General features: G+C 42.2%; 1 protein-coding gene and 1 long non-coding RNA gene across 10 annotated transcripts in view; one reads left to right on the top strand and one right to left on the bottom strand.

Moving 5' to 3' along the window:
* The window catches only part of TSPAN4 (tetraspanin 4), a 407,111-nt gene extending 398,566 nt beyond the window's left edge, over positions 1-8,545 (top strand). For all 9 annotated transcript variants that reach the window (XM_080593874.1, XM_080593877.1, XM_080593879.1 and 6 more), the window contains 3 exons: positions 2,896-3,027; positions 4,603-4,686; positions 7,542-8,545. In XM_080593874.1, the coding sequence (XP_080450000.1) occupies positions 2,896-3,027; positions 4,603-4,686; positions 7,542-7,610 (285 nt within the window). In that variant the 3' untranslated portion in view covers positions 7,611-8,545. The remainder of the gene's footprint in view (positions 1-2,895; positions 3,028-4,602; positions 4,687-7,541) is intronic.
* Positions 8,546-9,745: 1,200 nt separating this feature from the next.
* On the bottom strand, positions 9,746-19,454 carry LOC308195828. The gene is made up of 4 exons (XR_013951867.1): positions 19,427-19,454; positions 18,989-19,122; positions 18,167-18,254; positions 9,746-16,845 (listed from the first exon to the last, which is right to left on the bottom strand). It is a non-coding gene; the product is annotated as an uncharacterized lncRNA (long non-coding RNA).
* Between the last annotated feature and the right edge of the window lie 637 nt (positions 19,455-20,091).

Raw genomic sequence — 20,091 nt, 5'->3', positions numbered from 1 at the left:
CAACCATCTTTGCTCAGAAAACACGTACCTTTTAACATTTAACATAACATTGCCCACAAATCTCTAGAAAGTAATCTTAGTTTGCTCATTGTCCTCAGTATGCACCTTTATTATGCTTACTCTGTTTGTTTAGCAGTCCCTCATCTCTCTTAGTAATTTGGCTACTCCTTGTTGTTCACCTTTCTGCACACAGGATAAACTAGTTGCTTGTAACACGACCAAAATCACTCCCATACTCGCTGTTCTCTGCTTGGGCCCCTGCACTGAATTCTCCCAGTTTACTGAGCTCTCGGTTTATCCATCTCTCTGGCTCCTAGCCGGCCCCCTGTGCTGAAGCTATGCTGGTGACCCACTCAGACCCACTGCTGCTCGTTTCCTTGTTCTTGCCTCTTGGCCTACTGCCCTCTCAGTGCCTCTGCTCCCTACAGATGCTGTGTGCCTGACGTGGGCTTTGCTGACCGCTGCCAGCGCTGGTCAGCGCTTCCTCTCCTTTAGGACTGCGTATCAGCCACTGCTTAATTCCTTCGTGCAGCCTCTCTTTGTCTTCCGAAGACGTGACATCTCTTTTGATGTGTTATCATTATTTCTTCCAGCACCAAGATTATTGATCCTCACACAATTTCATTCTGTTTCACCCTTGATCTTTTCTTAGCCCTTTCTCCCCTTGCTGGGACTGCCTTATCTGCCAGCAGTGGCAGGTAAGTATCAGTATTTAATCCTCTGCTTTTGTACAGTACACAGAGGATCTGCGTGGGCAGGGAATGCGTCACCAAGACCAAACGAAGTTTGTCCCACTGCAGCTTGTCCATACCTGCATCCCCTCCTATTATTTCTACCTGTTGGCTCACTGGGAAGTTTTTCACTGTTTGGCGTCCCAATCCTAGATCGTGGTCTAGCCATGATCTGCTTCACGGAGCCCATAAAAGAGCTGGTCTCAACACCTGTATTTGAGCTACAAAACCTGTACGTCATCCCTGTAGTCTGTCGGACTCTGAGACCCTCAGCCATGCAAAATTATGGGGAGAAGGAGTTCAGTCCCAGTCTGTGCAAACTTATATCACTTGTGTTCGGCCAGAACAGCACACAAATGTCTCAGCCCTTTCTATTTTACTCTCTGTATCACAGATAAGCCACATTTTCAAGGCTTGCTTGAAAGACAAGCTGTCACTTCCATCTATCAAAAGAGCTGACTGATAACTAATGATGACACCCTGCAAGACCTTCTCGTAAAATTTCCAGATAGATCCACACTCCTCAAATGCATGGCATGTGTTCCCTACTGCTCTGATCTGTTTTGGGGACCGCTTCCTCATGGAACTCCTGTCTTGTGTGCAGCAACATAAAGGAACAAAAGAAAGTCACAAACTTTTTTTTCTCTTTGAAGTTATTTTATAGAAAATGCAGCCTGTAAACTCACAAATCAAACACTAGCAAGCTAAGGATTGATTTCTGCCACAGACCAAATCAGAATTCTGAGCAGAACCTTAGGGGGATAGATGCGAGTCCAGGAAGGCTTTCTGAGTTTTGTTTGGCAGAAGAAAAACAGAGCTGTGAGTACTGAAACGTCTCTATTGCAGACTGTTTTCTGTGAGTGCTTAAGTAAGGTACGATGTGCAAGGCAATGTGTGACACCTCTGCCCTCTGTTGGTCTTGAATGGCAGATCTCTGGTGCGTGCAGAGACCTGGCCACTCAGCCCTCCCATGCCCACAGACCCTACAGCTGTTAGAGGGAAAACATGCTCAGGCCCATGTAAGTATCAGCATCCTAAATCCTAATAGGACCTAATAGGAGGTCCTAAGACTTGGTGATGCAGAACTCGGCGTGATTATGAGCTATCAGACACGAGAGGAATGGCTGTGTATGGAAGTGAAAAATACTGTACAGGCTTACATAAAATCAGGCTTTAAGAATAAGACCTCAACAAGTCACTTCAGGGCCAAGGAGGTGGCTGGCATAGCCTTGAGAAAGCGCGAAGTACGGCCTGTAGCTGGGAGCAGTTCTGCAGCCCCAGGTCAGTGAAGCCATGCAGGCTGCTTATAGTCATCAGTGCCGGAGAGCCTAAATACCTACAGGTTCTTACTCTGGAGCTAGCGCAGGAGTGGCAGATGGTGTATACATCTATATGCTAATCAGTCTTTGCGTGTTTTCTATCACAGGCAGCTACCAGATCCCGGGGGGGAAGATGGTCACAGAGCCATTCCCTGTACTGTTATGTACATCTCCTACACGTTTCATCCTGCTCCCAAAGTGGAACAAACCTTCTAGTTTAGCACAGTTCCTGTACATTGCGTCAGTGTGTGAAGATACTTAAAGCACCCATCACTTAGCAGCATCAAATAATGACGTTATGGAACTGCACCAAAGAGAGGAGGAAATAAATCTTTTAGTGAGTCACAAAGACTTTCAGAGGTGATCAGTAATTAACAGCTTGGAGAGAAATTTGCCTCATTAACTTCAATCATGATTTCATAAGTAGCGTGCAGTAGAAATCCCAGTGTCTTTACCTCCTGGCTCCCATAACTGTAGCCTAAATATTTTTTTTCCTGACAACAAGCTGCAAATAATTGGTATAATCCTGCTCAGTCACAGAAAACCTTGGTACTTGGCTGGCATTGTCCTATTTCAGCTCCTGCAGTGTCCTGCCACTGTAAATAGGTGCCTTTGCATCTTGTCTCAACATTAGCTACTTTAGCCTGTATGGGTAAAGCTAAGGAAATACTATTTTTTTTAAAGTTTCAAGCTCCTGCTGGTGTATTCAAGTGTAATTCTGTGCACTGAATGAGGTCCTGTTTGTGTCCAATGGCAGGCATGGAAGCTTCTTCCACCACCTCAGAACGAGCAGACACCAGGGACAGATCAGCCTTACAGTGTCATCTCGGTTCTTATTTTTCCAGTTCAGATGCTGTGGAGTCTCCAACTACACTGACTGGTTCGAAGTGTACAATACAACCCGGGTGCCAGACTCCTGCTGCTTGGAATTCAGCGAGAACTGTGGGCTCCATTCCCCAGGGACCTGGTGGAAAGCGGTGAGTAGCTCCCCAGCTGCAGCTCAGCAGCCTCCTTCCAACCCAGGTGAAGGGCAGGAAGCTAGTTAGCTGAAAGGTGATAAGGTGTGGTGTCACCTCGGGCAGCTTTAATCAGGTTTTGGAAGGCTCATGTCGAGCTACAGCTTTTCACCTCTGATGAAATTGCCAGTTTGAATACTTTGAGGAGCTGAAGGCCGTTCATGTCACAGCCAAGTACCTTCATTGATCTGGAGCGTGGTCCACCCAGATCAAGCTAGGAAATGACAGGATTGTCTTTTTTAACATCCACCTACTGGATTAAGGTAAAGGCAAATGGCTTCCCCCCCACACACACCCTGGAGCACTGGCATAGCAGTAGCTTTGTGTGGCACAAGCAGTCATGAGGCACGATTGCGAGCCTTGTGCGCTCTGCTCCTGCCAGGCACCTTAGTTCAGGGGCTTCTGCTGTGTGTAGAGCCCAAATTTCTGTCTTTAACTAGCTCAGCAATTGTTGGTGCTAATTACAGGTAATGTAAATACCCAGGAGGGAGGCGTGGGGCAGGGCCAGCTGGTGAAGTAGCACTGAAATGAAGTTTTGCTTGTTCTAATGGTTTGCAAAGACAGAAACTGTGCAAGAGCTCTGTTACTTTTTAGTGAGATTTCATGCCCATGGATTGGCACTGGCAGAGGCTGAGTTGCAACCAAACATTGTTCCATCGTACCTCCCAGGTAGCTCCAAGTCAAATTCTGAATTAGGGACTTAAAAGGTCTTATTCTATTTTATTCAGGGTACCAAGATGATCGGTGCAGGTTAACCAGGCTAAAACCACACCGTTTGGGTAGGCATTAATGCCATGTACATACTGTGGAAGCCACTAACCGAAGGCTGAACAACCTTGCCCATGTACATTTACAGGACACAGGGCAGTGTGTGTGCAAGGCTGTCCCACAGAGGCGGAGTGTATTATTTAAAGAAAGGATTCACCTCAGCCAATCCCAGCCTCTCCAAGGGAAGGGCGATTGCCATGTTCCAGGGCTAGGAATTTGAGGTTATAGCTAGTGTGGAATTTAAAGCAGGAAGAAAATAATGGAGGAGCACCCATACTGCAGCTTAAAATGATGGAAAATGGTAAGAAAGCAGCCCTTGTGCAGCAGGAGAGGCTACTGAGCAGCTCTCACTGACACCCTTGTTTGTGTAATGTGTGTATATGAGGTACATATTTGTGTGTGTGCATATGTCTATTTATTATATATATTTTGTAATAAACCTTTCCTGAGACATGAAGAAAATGGAAAGGCTCATTCTGAAATTCTAACTGCTTCTAGTTGAATTTTAGAGGGCAAAGATGCCCCAAATCTAGTTCTTGGTTATATTTAATTACTGGCCCACTTCATATTCATGTGTGCAGTGTTTCGGAGGTGGTATTACAGCTCGTACTCTGTGTGCAGGCTCCAAGCCAGAAAGGCACTGTATTTGCTCCACTGGTGATGCGATGAACCAGGGTACCCAGCAGCTTAGTGTTGTATTTTCTGTCTTTATGTTCCCAGGGGAATACATCCATGTGTTTATAGCTAATACGTTTTGTTTTTTTCCAGCCTTGCTACGAAACGGTGAAAATATGGCTCCAGGAAAACTTACTAGCAGTGGGAATCTTTGGATTGTGCACAGCTCTGGTGCAGGTAAACTTACTTTAATACTGATTTTCAAATCCTAAGTAATCGCAACTAAATAAGTGTTAATAAATAGATATATTCTGCTCAAGCCTAATTTAATAATTTCAAATTTTGCATGATGTCAGACTAAACTCAGAGATTTAAGTCTCTGTCATGTTTTCATTCTGTTAAAATACTGTGTAGAGGATACAGAACTAGGAATACTGCACACATTTTCTGTGTCATGACGTACTGCAAAGAGCAGGCACCTTACCACGTGGTTTATCTAAGGCTCACACTCAACTCAGTGATGAGTCAACGTCCTGTGACAGAATCCTAGTCATTGTAGGGTGTATTGCCTTTTAGAGTACCTGTATTTGTTCAGTAGTTTTCCAGAGAGGCCAATCAGCTTAAGCTAAATATCTAATGTTGAGCTGGCCTAAAGGTAGCTTACATCTTCAATCCCATCCTAACTCGTAGGGTAAGTTCTAAGTAGAGATGTTGTTCCCAGAATTCAACCTTGGCTATAAAACCATTCTCCTTTGCCATTAATTTCTGTGAAAGTCGGTAGGCCAGACTGGTACAGAGCTGCTGCTAAGATTGTGACTTGCAGTTCTTTCCAGTGTAACTTTGGTCAGAGGAAGGTCAGCCGTCAGTGCAGTGGATTGTTTCTTTCTCTTAAGTATATGTATTTTTAATCCAGCTGGTGGTGAGTCTGGCCCCAGTGCAGCCACAGCAGTACAACCCTCAGCCTGAGGATACAAAGGTGAAAGCTGCACCAGAGCTCAGGCTGTTTCAGCTCTAGGTCAGCCCTCTGCTTACGGCCTGGAGGCCCACTCCTGAACGCAGTAAGACAGAGTTCTAGTTTCCAGTTCCTGTCTCTCTCTCACACGCAACACGCTAGCAGAAAGGATGGCCTAGCTAAACTAATGCTATATAACGCCAGATTAACCCATGGCTTTTAATTTTGCATGGTATACTGCTGGCAGCAGAGAGAGAGAGAGACTGGGATCACAGTTCAGTTTATATGCTTGCTAGTGTTGGATTAGGCGGAATAACATGTATCTTACTTTCTGGTAAGTCATGGCTGCAATTTATCAGTGCAAATGCCTGACTCCTTGTAGGCCCAAATTCAGTGGAGTTTTATGTTTTCTAGTATTTTAAGCTGATATGCTTAGGAAACAGGTAGGTGTAACAAGATCAAATGGCAGCGAGACAATATAAGAAGATTTGGTTGTTAATTTATTACCACATTTAAAAAAAAAAAAAAAGGCAACTTTTGAGCATTTAGGGAGTCTTTAAAAGATACACTGAACACCCAGCAGACCATGGCAGTGTCCTTCCCACAGGCCCTGATGACAGTCAGGGTACTGAAGAGCAAATACTGTCCTTCTGACAAACAGGAGTGACTAATTTCCAATGAGAGCAAACATTTCAGACAACTTTAAAATGCTGATTAATATTGCTAGTAAATGCTGTGAAATACAGAGAAACTAGCTCAGCATACAAACACTTTTGTCAGGGTCTGCCCCTAGCTGCACTAAATGATTGAATCTAAGTGATGATGAAAGATTTGATCCACTGTCACCTAAAATGAATTGGGTGCCCTCCATTGTTGCTCTTACAATGTTGATCTGGCCCTAAATATGTGATAGGTTTTGTTTTTCACATTAATGATTTGATAGTTAGAATCACACCACAACACAACTTGAAGGACATACAGCAGATGCGGCAGGAGAATCTTCTCCAGCCATGCATGCTAGATAGAAATTGTAAAACAAATTCACCACCAAAATAAAACCCCCAAGGTTTTATTACACAACCATCTTGGAAGGAGTTCCTTTATTAAGAAATAAAAGGCAGCATTCTAGGGCTACTTCTAAAAGGCAGTTCTTTATTATAAGACAGCAGACTAAAGCCTCACTGCTTTATTTCACTGTGGAAGAATGAGAAATGAGACAAATACATAACCATTTTTTTTGCCTTTATATATGAAGTAGTATGTGTTACTCATATTCTTTCAAAAATAGTTATCAGGGAGACTACCATTTATATACACAGTACCATTTACGTGGTCAAATCAGGTGCTTAAAATAGAATTCACACAAAAAAAATCTACTTGGCAAATCCTTATCCCAGTGAAGATGTTTACAGCAGTGTTGCAAAAGAACAGCACAACCACTCAGTACATTCACGTAAGTACTTCAAATGGAAGGGAAATGGGACTCTTCCTCCGCCCCTTTTCTGAGGAATTGAGCTACCGGAGGTCAGCAGTCAGGCTGGGAGCAGGACCACCACCTCTGCCTGCTGCTTCTCTTGAACAGCCTGAGCAGAAGGAGAGAGACTTACATTGCTGATGAGCCACTGAGCCACTGATGATTATGATTAATGCATGGTCAGTCTCCAGTGATTCCCCCAGAGGGATCTCTGCACAAACATGCTTTGAAAAGTAAAGTACAGTAAAGTAAACCACAGCATCCTTTGGGTCAGGGATGAAACTGATTGTCTTCCAAAGCAACAGCTACAGAGATAACCACAGCCCCACAGCAGAGCAAGTTGTTACTATAAAATACTTTTGAGCAAAAGACATCCAAACATTTCTTTTCGATACACCTCTTCCCAGTATCTGGCTGCTGCTTTTTATGGAGAAATCAACTCTACTGCGGTCATTGTTCATTCTGTAAAACAGCAATACAGGTAAGGACAAAAGGCAGACAAACTAGGAACAGAAACAAGGACAGGAGCTGGCAGGAAAAGCCGTATGTGATGTGTCTTCCTGTGTGTGAACAAAACCAGTGTAAGCATGCTTTTCTTTTTTTATTTCAATAAATAGGGTTTTTTTTGACTTACTGAAAAATGGTTGTTTGCTTTTTTTCTCTTAGATTCTTGGACTCACCTTTGCAATGACCATGTATTGTCAGGTAGTCAAGGCAGACACCTACTGTGCATAGATACCATTCCCAATCTTTCTGCTTCTCCTCCAAAGGACACAGGAGAAATCTCCTTCATGCTCATTCATCTGACCTTTTCCCCCCCCACTTTGTACTATAAACTGTGTATAATGCTATCTTTCTGAAGATTTTGTGAATCACCCCATTTTACTGAAGGAGGAAGAAAAGAAAGTCAGTACTCGAACTGGCACAGGTAAGCAGCAGCCTTGGCTTTAAACAGAAGAAAACCTCCCAACAGCGATGGTTCCTTTTCTGGGGCCTATGGAAGGCAAAGGAGGCTGCAGACGAGGGGCTGATCTGCAAACCCATGTTAAGAAAAGATTGCAGTGGCGCAACCTCTGTGAAACCTGCCAGGTTGCCTTCCAGCATTTCAGAGTCTGGAAGAGAGGGTGTAGAAAACGCGCATTCTTCAGCATGGAAAGAAGGTACAGAGTAGCTAGCACTGAACGCAACTGTAATTTCACTACAGTTTGCACACAGCTAAAATGTCAAGAGCAACCAGCCTTTCCTCCAAGTGTCTCAAGATGATTTTGTAGCCAGGAGAGGATTATCTTCAGAAATGCTATTTTAAAGGAATATTTTTAATTTCATGTGCTGCAAAGTCAGGCTTTTAATCAGAATCTGTACAGTGAGATCTGGCTGTTAAGGGAAAACAATATTGGACACTGTCTCACTTATTAATTGCCAGTGGCATATAGGTGATAGTTGACTGAATATGTAATACATATTACATTCATATACACGTACTGTTCTGAAAGGAGGTGAAAATAACCAGCATCTAACCTCAGAAAGAGGGAACCTTTCTATCCCATTTTACATTCCAACTGAAATAACCAAGTACTATTTCTTGTAGGAGGCACTATCACTTATACCTCTGGGAAACAAGTAATTACTTTCAGCTGTATCTTCATTTCAGTAAACAACTTGTGAGTGGGCTCCTCTGTCATTCTACTATGATTTTATTTTTGTCATCTCTGTTTCAAGTTAGTCTGCCAAAAAAAATCACTCATTTCCACACTCGAAGATTTGTACAATGCTGTCAGCTGTTCCTTCCCTCAATGTCACCATTTCATTAATTTACTCTAGAATATCAGTGTCTGCAGGTATGATAGAGTTTGCCTTGCTAAGGAAAAATCTTTGCACATTGCTCATCTTACCAAGAGTTATTAAGACTTCAGATGTTTTTATGCTTGGCAGTTTTTTCCAGCTGTGTGCTTACAACAGCCAAGGCACATCAGTATTTGTTAGAAATGGAGTCACCTCTCAGTTCTGCTTTTCGCAGCCATCTCCCTCCTACTGGTTTCAAAGGCTGATGGCTAGAACATGCCCCACACTTCCTGGAATTTGCAGAAATCAAAGTCAGTACTTTCCTTTTGCCAGGAAACAGCCACCAGTTGTCTGGTTCTCCACCCTACATCGGTAGCTGAAGTAATTTATGTAGTACCTTTCTGCATGAACCTTCCAGTGTCTAAGAATCTCATGCTTCCTACTGCTCAAACAAACTGCCAACAACTCCCCATCAGCAAGCAGCCCCAGGTAATGTACACATGGCAGGGAGAGGCTGAAGCACCTGGGGAAAGGAGATAGCAGCGAACAGGCTAGCAGAGCAATGCAGCTGGCCTGCTCCCCCCAGCAGCCTTTTGAGGACCTCAGCTACTGCCAGCAGACTGGGGAGACAACCTCGGTGCCCTGTTTTCACAGAAAGCCCTGTGCAGTCATTCTTACTGGGACAGACTAGAAGCACCTTTAGTGCTTACAACAGCATGTCTCGGCTACAAGTGAATTTTGCTTACCCTGATTTAAAGGCAATTTCCAGCAGTAAAGCTGGCCTTGCCACCCCACGGCCTGTTGAAGTCTCTCCTTAACACCAGCCAGTAACCCCCCACCCCTCCCCTGGGCCTGCAGTGCTCACTTATGCCCATTTTACACATCAATCCCTGTAGCACGGGGCATTTAATTGTGCAAGCTAAGTTCAAAGTAACGAGTTACTTGTGTGCATTTTGTGCAGCTTCCCAATCATTTGCTCTCATAGCAACCTCACCACCACTAAAGAATTTTATTGCCATGCCAACAAGCCACAAATGTTAACGGACTTCAACCCATGACAGAGGTTAAACTGAGCGAGTAGCCCACAATACACAGGTGACCTGTGCCTTGAGCAGGGGACTTACTCTCAGTGTTGTAATCACCACGGTCTCGATGCTCTCTGCTCCTTGCTCCTTGAGCCCAGGGTAACCCATCAACAATCATGCTCTTGGAGAGATGGGAGAAGTTTGTTCCTTTCCTCTCTCCACGCTTCTTACCTGCACAGAAACAATTCCAGGTTAGAGGTATCATTATTGCGAGTTTTTGCCACACTTCATAGTTTGTACTCACAGGTGCTCCTGCTGACAGCTCTGCATTTCCACCACTGAAAAGCTGCGTAGCAGAATGATGAACACAATTGTAAAACGCTGATTTTTAAGAAAGACAAAAGGCAGACTAGTCTATTCATAGTGATCTCTGCCATTAAAAACTAATGGAGAGCAATCCTGATGGCTTTGGTGATGAGAGCAAACCATTGTGCAGCAGAACTCCCACATGGGGCAACTCTCATCAGTTTGGGTGGTGGTGGTGAAGGGAGACGACAGAGTACAACCCTCATCCTGTGAGTATCCCAGTAATACACACTGAACCCTTAGAGCAGACTGCCAGACTTCAGCTACACCTACAGAATAATAATAATAAAAGAAACCAGTGCAGATGAGACATCACACATTCCGGTTCTCTCTAATCATTTGCCACAGTTTAAGCATCCTTACAACAAGATAAACAGCCTCGGTTTTCAAAAATACGATCTAGAGGCAGTATGAGCAACGCTCGCTTTGTAAAGCCCAGTCATTGCAACATCACCATTCAGCAGCAACTACTAAAGAGAAAAACACACTGCCAACAGAGATGCTAGTGCAACTTACTGATAGTTTGCACTGGACCATTTTCTATATTTGATGTCAGTAACTCTCTTTACACAAGCCAAACAGATGTTACGGTGCTTAAAGCATTACCAGCACAATCCAGTTTCAAACCTCTGAACATACTGAATATAACAAGAATCAGCTTTAACATATTTTCTTTCTAAAAGCATTGCATCTTTGTCCCCTGAGGTCAGACTGTTTTGTGATGTTTAACAGCAGCATTTTTTTCTAAGCAACAACAAAAAATAGTTCCATTTTATGTATAAAACTTGACATTGAACTGGTTGATTATAATCACCCCCTAGTACATTCAAAATGGTGCTCATACTGTATTTATGCAGAGCACGCCAGAAGTCATTCCAGTTGCTTCCATTAGTGTGTTTGTCACTTTTAGTAAGGCCTTTTAGATTACTTCCGCTTATTTTTAAATGTGAAGGAAGACTCAATACATTTAAAGACAGAACCAAAGGTAACAAATAGAGTGAAGCAGAGAACTCCCAATTTACACCCATTGCTCTTTCTGCTTAATAACAAGATGTGAAAGCATAGGGCACACAGCTGGACCTACTGAATTCAGCAAGATCTGGATTTAGCTTTTAGATTCAGTCCAATATACTTCTGGCTTTTCATCTTCACAATTTTAAGAATATATATATTTAATAGAATGTATTTTATTTTCCTGTACAGTAATTGTCAGCAGCAGCCAAATCTTACTGCTTGTACCACAGAATTATTTAGCTCTACGTATTATAGTGCACAATCACTGAAATTCACTCCAGTTTCTGTTCTGTGAACATTTCTTCATTCCTCCTCCTCAAATAATATAAACTTGTAAAGGTTTATTCTTCCATTTAATAGCTACCATTTGAATGCAGCGTTATATGATCTGTAATACGGAGAGGAAGGAAATGCACCGAAGTTGTAAAAACATTACCTAGCATCAGTAATAGGGCCGCTACGTGAATCCGCCCACCCCTCTCACTTCTCACAAGCTAATTAAAAATTGGTTCTATTTTTCAATGCATGTGGCTCCAGGCTGCTTCCTCCCATTCGCAGACAGGACAGGAGGTTGTCAGCATGGACAAAGTTACTGCCCTGCACTTCACACTTGGCTTCATTGTTGTGCTATAAGTGTGGCACCAAAGGTAAGCAGGGAAAAGAAAGCCGATCGTGGCATTTGTTTTAAAACCAGACACTTTATTACCTTTGTCCACAAGAATTCGTGCTAGGTGTGAATGATCTTCGTAGACACTGAGTTAGGCAATTCACTGTAAGAAAACAAGTCAGGACTCGCCCTGGGAAATTTTGTTTGGATTCCATTATGAATTCTCTTAGAGCGTCACCTGTGTCTTACCGCAGTGGGCAGGTCTCCTCAGTTCCTTGGATTTTGTCACTGCAACTATGATAATACATTTTTGTGCATTCATATAAAGAACAAAATTTAAAATATACATTTTATTTTTAAAAAATTATTAAATATTCTTTAAAGTTTACAACAGAATGTCTTTTGTATTCTTTATAACGAACTACACTACAAGCTATACAGTGAGTATATGCATACCAAAAGATGGGTGTGCAAGCATGCACACACACCCACACTATATGCAATAAAAAAAATACATAGCATACTTCTTTTTGTCATTTCTCATTACCTGTCTTTGATTTGATCTGTCCTTCCTTATTGGTTCTTTATTTTGCTGGTTTTGTTTTTTAAACTTGAGCAGCTTACCCATTTCCAGGTAAATTTATACGCCTTTCTTTTTCCTCTTACGAACAACCTGAAATTATGTACAGTCAATACAGGAAATATTTCAGAAAACACTGGGGGGGGGGGGGGGGGAACGTATTTAGTAACATAACAAAAAACTGTACACCCTAAACCAACTGGTATGTTCAGAACGTGTTATTGGCAATTTTGAAAGAATCTGACTTCTCTTTTTCTGAGGTAGTTGCTCATATTCACAAAGTGTGTAGGAAAACTCAGTTAATTAACACCAAAATGCAACATTAGGAACTCCTACTACGCCAGATCAAAAACGGTCTGTTTAGCCAAGTACCTTGTCTGAAGTCTTGTCTAACACTGCCCTTTTCAATACAATTTATTGCACCCTCCAGGTCAAACAGCTTCACGAGTGAAACTGCCTCTAAATTTGGTGCCTTCTGAACAACACAGACAGACAACTGAAAGTGTTAGGGTCGACCATGGCCTGAAAGCAGAGAGCCACAGATTTAGAAGTTGTTGCAGGAAATCTCACAAAGGATAATCCAGTCCTTTGGTGAAGTTTCTTCCAACTCCCTTAGGTCACTGGCAGGCTTGTATTCCTTGGATTTTCTTCATCCTGTTAAACGTGCCACTAGATGGTCTCATTAACCACATCTATCCTTAATCCTTTTTCTGAATTCTGTGAAGATTTTCCACTTCAGTCTTATATTGTAGCAGTGAATTTCACAACTTCATCATGGCATATACATTAAAGAAACCACCCCTTCTTAAATGTATTTTAAACATTTTGCCTTTCAATTTCATTTATTCACCATTGGCTCTATATTTCAAAAATGCTAAGTTAATGAATGTTATGGAAATTTATGGGCAGAGAGCACAGCTCTATTTACCTTTACAGCCTGATTTATTTTCCCACTAAAGCTTTAACCTGGGAAATAGAGTATGCTATTGTTTTTCAGGATCCCATTGTTTCAAAATTTGAAGTCTAGTCTACCTTCCCCAGCAGCTATCCTAGTTCAGTTGTCTTTGCTTTTTGAACTACATGTTGGCACAGCCAGAGGTGTTTCTATTTTAATCAACAACTAGCCCAGCATTTCAGCTGACATCCCGCTATTTTTTTCTGAAATGTACTTAGCACAACCTGGGAATGTCAGGCTTAGCTGATTATACTTGCTGTGTACTATAAAGTACTTCGTGGTGGCACAGCACTGCAGCTACAACGGAAACCATGCTAACAGTAGCACGTAAAAACAAGAACATACAAAACATTTTCAAAGAGACACAAAAGCATAGCCCTTACTTTCTGGTATGTTAAAAAAAGCAAAAAACAATCTATTGTTAGTAATTTACCCAATGATTGCAATTTGAAAGGCTGTTTTTCTGAAACCCAAACAGTTGGCTATGTAGGTCATTTTACCCTACACCTTGATTTTTTTTTAATAAAACTATTTCCCCATAGAAATACTGTATGTTATTCTGTTCACTAAAAACTGTGATTTTTTGTTGACCTGGAAGTACACCTTAGCTTACATTCCCTCAAACAGCCAGAAAGCATTCACTACAGCAGTGCAAGCTAGAGAGTTACGCAGGGTGCTTAGAAGTCACCTCACAACACGTTTCTTTGGTGATGAAATGGCTGATCTGTTAAAATGACTTCTGCAGAAATTGTTTAGGCAGAACATTTTGTTACAACAGAGACTTCCCAGTACCGGTGGTTAAAGGAATAATTTGAAAGCATGGGATCCTTTACCCAGTATAAACCTCCCATGACATTTCCAAGGGACTATTACAGGACGTGGTTCAAATCATAGCTAACGTAAGAAAATATAACTGTATATATTCTATATAAAACTAAGTTTTGTACAAAGTACAGCATAAAAACCAACTGTTAATGTGTATTGCTTATGTATTTATTTTTCCATACTGACAGTGACAAAAGTTTTAGGTGTGAAGCATTCATCCTGAAGATATTACAAATTACTAGAGAAATAAAGGGATTTCAGGAAGCAGTTTGCGCAAGTCTATTCAGATGCACCTCATCTCCCTCCTGCACAAATGCCTTCCCTTGGCTGTACAGCTGAAGCCCGCAGCTGCTCCAGACCTTCCACCCGTACTGTACCATTTAAACCTGCTGTTCTGCACACAGGGCTGCCCTGTTACTCAGGGGCCCGCTCTGCCAAATGCAGTGAGAACGAAGTTATTTATATAACTTTGCATCCTATGTAAGACTGGCATCCTACGTGGCTTTAGGAACTTTAGGTTTGGCACTGTGCTAGGAGAGCAGTCCCTGCATAGGAGAGAAAAGCGAGCACTGTGACCAGGTAATTCACGTCACAGCCTACTTATGAACCTAACTAGCGACTACATCTGAATTGCTCTCTGAGCATCCACAGTTCCCCTCATGCAAGCCTGCACACTCCTACACATCTGATCAAGCAGAACTGCCACTAGCTGCTTGGCATTCTCCAGAGAGACTAATGCTGCAGGGAATTGTCTTTTCTTTTTTTTTTTCCTCCTCTTTCTTCTTCTAACACAATTTACCTTGAAAAAATCAGTTGAATTAATCCATTAGCCATTTCTGATACTGTATCTGAGCTTGAATAGTAAGCACGCAGGATGCTGAACTCAGCCTCGAGGCTTTCCCACTGCTGTTCTTTTGAAAAGCTCACATACATCCACGCAGTCCTGAGGTGATGACCAGGGCATTTCTCCTTGTGCAAGCTAACTGTCCAAGACAAACTAAAAACAGAAACAAAACCCAAAACAATAAAACCCACACAACAATTTTCAGTTTGCTTTCATTTCTGAAGGAATCGAGCCCTCCCCTCCTCCCAAGGGAGTTAATGATGTTTACAGGCTGAACTAAGATGAAGCATTTGCAAGTACTACCGGAAAAGAGCACTTCAGCATGGTGCTCCTGCTAGTGCTTTCTTGGAAACTCCTCTCAGTCGCGTGCCCATACCAGATTGCTTGTGACAGCCAAAGTCACAGAAAGTTTCTTTACAATCCTCAGCACTCCTCCCTCCCCACCAATGGCCTCGGTCTTTGTAACTGCAGTAGCCTAACTTGAAGGTCACGCTGGCATTAGCTGAGTAGGGAGACTGCACGGGGCTGCAAGTGCAGAAGGGCCATTGGAAAAATTCTTCATGCTATGAGCTCAGCTGCAGGAACGTGACAGGTATGTTAGAAAGAAAAACAGGAATATTTTGCCCCAGAAGTCAGAGGTGCTTTGATTGTTCTCCTGGTGAGCAGCTATGTTATGCTACTTGGTCTTTCAAGAACAGAGATGTCCCTAAACCTCATAACTGAAAATACTCCTACATTTCCTACAGAAACTGTGAACTCAGACCTGTGCACAACTGAAGGCATTGTGGATTAACAAATGCAAACACAAGAGTACGTAAATTGAATTAATGTGTCATATAATTACCCACTCACTTTCCCTAAACAACTTACCAGCTTGAAAGTACAGCTTGTTGTCATGAAACTTGCTTGATATTTGGTGCTAATAAAAATTGAAGTTTTAAATCTCCTTCCTGTGAAGTCCATGCATTCAAGTTCCTCCCTATTAAACACCTTCTTATTCCTAACTGCACCACAGCTGGTTACTGTGACACGGTCCATTCTTCATTATCAAAGTGTGCTTTGAAATACATGCTCATAGGTTTAAAAGAATTATCATCACATGAAAAATGGGCATAATTAAAAGCTTACTGCAAATCACACGCTCTAGTTTCTGATGGAATCAAGAGTTAATGTACATTCAATATAAACGTATGTATCATTTTCTCAGAATATTCCAATGCAAGCAAAGCTTTTTTTTAAAAAAAAAAAATATATATGACATAGGACTCCACTTCATCCAGTTGAGCAGAGCATTTTTCTCCCTCCCACCATAAGGTACAATAGAGCAGCATCCCATGAAATACACGCTGAGCCCTTGGACAACACGCGGTGTTCTTTCAAAAACATGCTCCCAGAACAGAATCAGGGCTGCAGTACTTATGCAGTAAAGTCTCTCTATAAACTGTTCCACCTAAACCCTGTGATTTTGCAGACTGGGGGGTTTTGAGTCTTGTGTGAACGTGCAGATCCCTGTCTGTAGCATGCTGCGATTCAGAAAAGGGGGGAAGTCACCAACCCCATCTACAGTATACAAGGTTGAATGTATGCATATAAGTGTTCGGTGCCATTTCGTTTACCTTTTGTCTTTGATCCTGCCTTCCTTCTGTTCTAGCAGCTTTCCTGTCCTTTTCCAAGGTTATGACTGAAATCCCAGCTACTCCCCCCCCAGATGCCACAGGTTTGCAAAGCTCATAAAGGACACTGGATGATGAAAACAATTCCAAGGGATAAAAACACTGATTTCTCTTACCTCCTCCAACCTTCAGTACCTCCAGCCTCACAGGCAGATCAATCCAGGGAGCAGTGGGGGGGTGTGAATTTATATGCAATTTAAACATTACTGAAAACTTCTGAGATCTATGACATTTAAAAGAACTCAGCACACCAGAGCCAACACATCATTGGTCCACTTACTCACATGGAGCACGGTGTCCTGCAAGTTAAAGAGTTTTCTTAACATCAGTGCAATTATACAAACCGTAAGGGTGTGCAGTTACACAATCAGATCTAGCACCAAACAGCTGGGTGCTCTGGTGCCTTACACAAGCAGCTCTTGTTAAGCATAAACAGAAATTCGGGACAATATAGTTCTGATTGATGCAAGCTTATTTCATTTTAATCTAGTGACCTCTCACTGAAAATTAAAGTTTCCCTGAGAGCTTTATAGCATGAAGTGAAGTGGCAAATTAAATTGAAATTGAGATAATCCCCAGAAATATGTACACAAGAAAAGCAACTTTAAGTCCAGACACCTTTCAGCCTGGTAAGTTCTTATATAAATAAGAAAAAGCAATCTCCTACAATGAAAATATTCTCAAGTCTTTCAATTTATCTGAAGACATCCCAGAATGCATCACACTGTGTCTACATTATCATCTGCAGTGGGGCTACTCAGATCTCTATCAGAGAATGAATTAGTATTGAAATGGGTTACATGAACCAGAAGCACCACGGAATTTCACAGACAGGAGTTAAAAAAATAAAAAATAAATTCAGGCAGCCATCTGAGCCAGTCTTTTTCAAATCTCCTCTGGCTAGCTTACTGATAGTACACATCACTAGCCTCAACATAATTTCCATTTCAGTATTTCCGTATAGCTACATTTGCTTATTTGAAAGCTTAAACAAGATCTCTGTTCAAGGAAGGAAGTTGCTCTGCAACTCTTTTTTTAAAGTTTGGGTAAAATTGTTCCTGTGGCAACAATATAATAAGAAGTGAAAACCCTGAAGGAATGACATTCAGCATATACAGACACACACAAGGAATTTAAGCCCCAGGAATGAAAGTAGATTTGCCAGTAGGCAAGGTTGTGCTGTAGTTTCAGTTATGTCTTCAATACAATTTCTGAAGCAGAGAATATGATGATTCCCCAGGGAAACTGCACAACCACAATGCCTAAGCATATTTAAAGATTATCATTCAGGGCTTTTAAAGCCAACTCTGTTTCCATTAATCCACTGAGCTGCCAGCCCAATCTCACATTGGCAGGCTTGCTCGCTCTTTAACAATAGCTTATTAAATATTAAGGTCTTAATCTTAAGTACTTCTGTATGACTGAGAAATCCTGAACAGTGCACAGGAAATAAACATTTTCCAACTAACACAAATATATAAGGGGTGGTATTAGATAAAGGCAAATGTCCCCTCACTAGCAGTAGAACTGAGTAACAAATCCTTTGGCTGCAAAGCAGGCAGCGTGTCCCCACAGTCACATTCTCCCCTACTTGTCTAGACACAGCGTTCACTGGCTTACCTCTGAAGGACGAAAGCTTGCTGCTCTCCTGCCTTGAAGTGCCAGCATAGCAATTAGCAAGAGGTTCACACTACTCTGATGGGAAACACTACAGTTAAAGAGAAAGAAAGATGGACACTTGGATGAAGTTAGTGGGACAAGCAGCATGTTTGATCTCTGCGTAGTGTTAAAAAAAATGAACCAAAAATAAAACCTAAAATGTTGTCAATATACTCTGTAACTACAATACATAAACTGAATATATATCCAATAGGAAATTTTCTGAAAAATCATTTTCCACCCAACAGGGAAGAGGGGCATCTAATAGGATGGATTATTTTTCTCTTGTATTTGCAAGTAGATTGCTTCAGACCTAGCATAGCTCAGGGAAAAGAGAAAACAAAAGGAAAGCTTTCAGCTGAGGTTTTTAGCTTTCCATACTACTATGCCATTGCACGGAACCCAGCAGCAAGACAGACGGTCACCAGCAAAACAGGCAGCAGAATGAAGCCAGGGAGAACCCACAGAGGTGCCGAAACCCCACCTGCCTCTTAGGCAGGAGATCGGCAGAGCCCTGTAGCGCAAGCTGTCCTGTAACCCCTGAAGCAGCCCCAGGAGGTTGTGGGGAGTGTGCCTTGCCTGAGGAACTGAGACCTCCCCCGTACAGATAGCTCCTTTGTCTTCTTTCTCTGCGCCCTTCCCTCCCACCCAAATTTTCCACTGCAGCCAGCTCTGCTCCCTGCTGCACATCACCATTCCCCAGGGGCTGCCAGGCTGAAACCCCTTGGCCTCCCTGACAGCAAGCGGAGGCACGGCACCTTCTCCACGAGCAGAAATACAAACCTGAAGGTCTCTTCCTAGACTCCAGGCAGGTTCAGATCACAAACAGCGGTCAGACAGGCAACACACTCAATACTCGGATATTGCCAAACATGACAGAAAGAAGGAGCTTGGAGTTTGTGTGTACACATGCACACCTGGATATCAATCAAGAGCAAAACACTGGATTTAGTGCTGAGGAACACAGTTACCATTTCATAGAACAAGTTCTGCAGGTGCTGCATTGAAGTACAGAGGTACTGAGGGCTAGAAAACACATAAAGCTTCCAAACCTGTGGAAGGGATAATGCAGCACACAGAAGTATGTAAGTCATTTTGTACTGCAAGCCAATCCCCTTATTAACAAGGGATTACAACAGTCACAGCGTTTGGTATCGTTCACACACACAAAACTCGTGTATTAACTCCTATATATGCGAAACCCAGTTCAACGATACACACCTGGACGGCACTCTTTCCCCCCCCCCCCCCCCCCAAGGTTTTTACGTATAAGAATATCAATACATCAGATTTAAATTTCCAAAGGTGTCCTGGATTGTCACAGAGCAGGGCCACTCGCCAGAGCCAAGAGGAACGTGGTTTCTTCATTTACCCAGAGCTCACAAGTCTTTGCCCTTACGGCAGCAGCCCCTATGACCACGCAGGCTACCAGGGAAACTGGAAGGTCTGAGGAGTGACTAGTCTGAAACAAACAATATTCAGATTCCTTTGTAAGTCCTAAAGGCCAGTCCTTGAAACAACTGCAGATTTGGTAATAAAATGATCTTCCAGTTATCGTATCAGTTCTTTTGTGTGTGCACTAGCTTAGCTTGTTTATGCCTTATTTCATAATTGGATATCTATTTTATAGTAAGTCTTTAGAAGAATTCACTATAGGTGCTTACAAGCGCTCCTTTATAAAGAAAGCAACAAAAAATGAAATGTGGAATCATTTTAATGGACAAAATACTTAAGGTACAAAATAGTTTCAAAGAAAATAATGTGTTACTTACGTAAGCATGGGAAGTAATTATTTTGATAATGTGCAGAACAATCCTTAAGACATTAAATAAAAATAAGCGTTTCAGCTTCCTTCTAAATAAATTCTTTTACAATCTCCTCTCCTG

The sequence above is a fragment of the Anser brachyrhynchus genome (genome assembly GCF_964034855.1).
Source record: "Anser brachyrhynchus genome assembly, chromosome: 5".
In the NCBI taxonomy this organism is placed as follows: domain Eukaryota; kingdom Metazoa; phylum Chordata; class Aves; order Anseriformes; family Anatidae; genus Anser; species Anser brachyrhynchus.
Note: the sequence above shows the minus strand (reverse complement) of the source record. Positions and strands in the feature narration are given on the sequence as shown.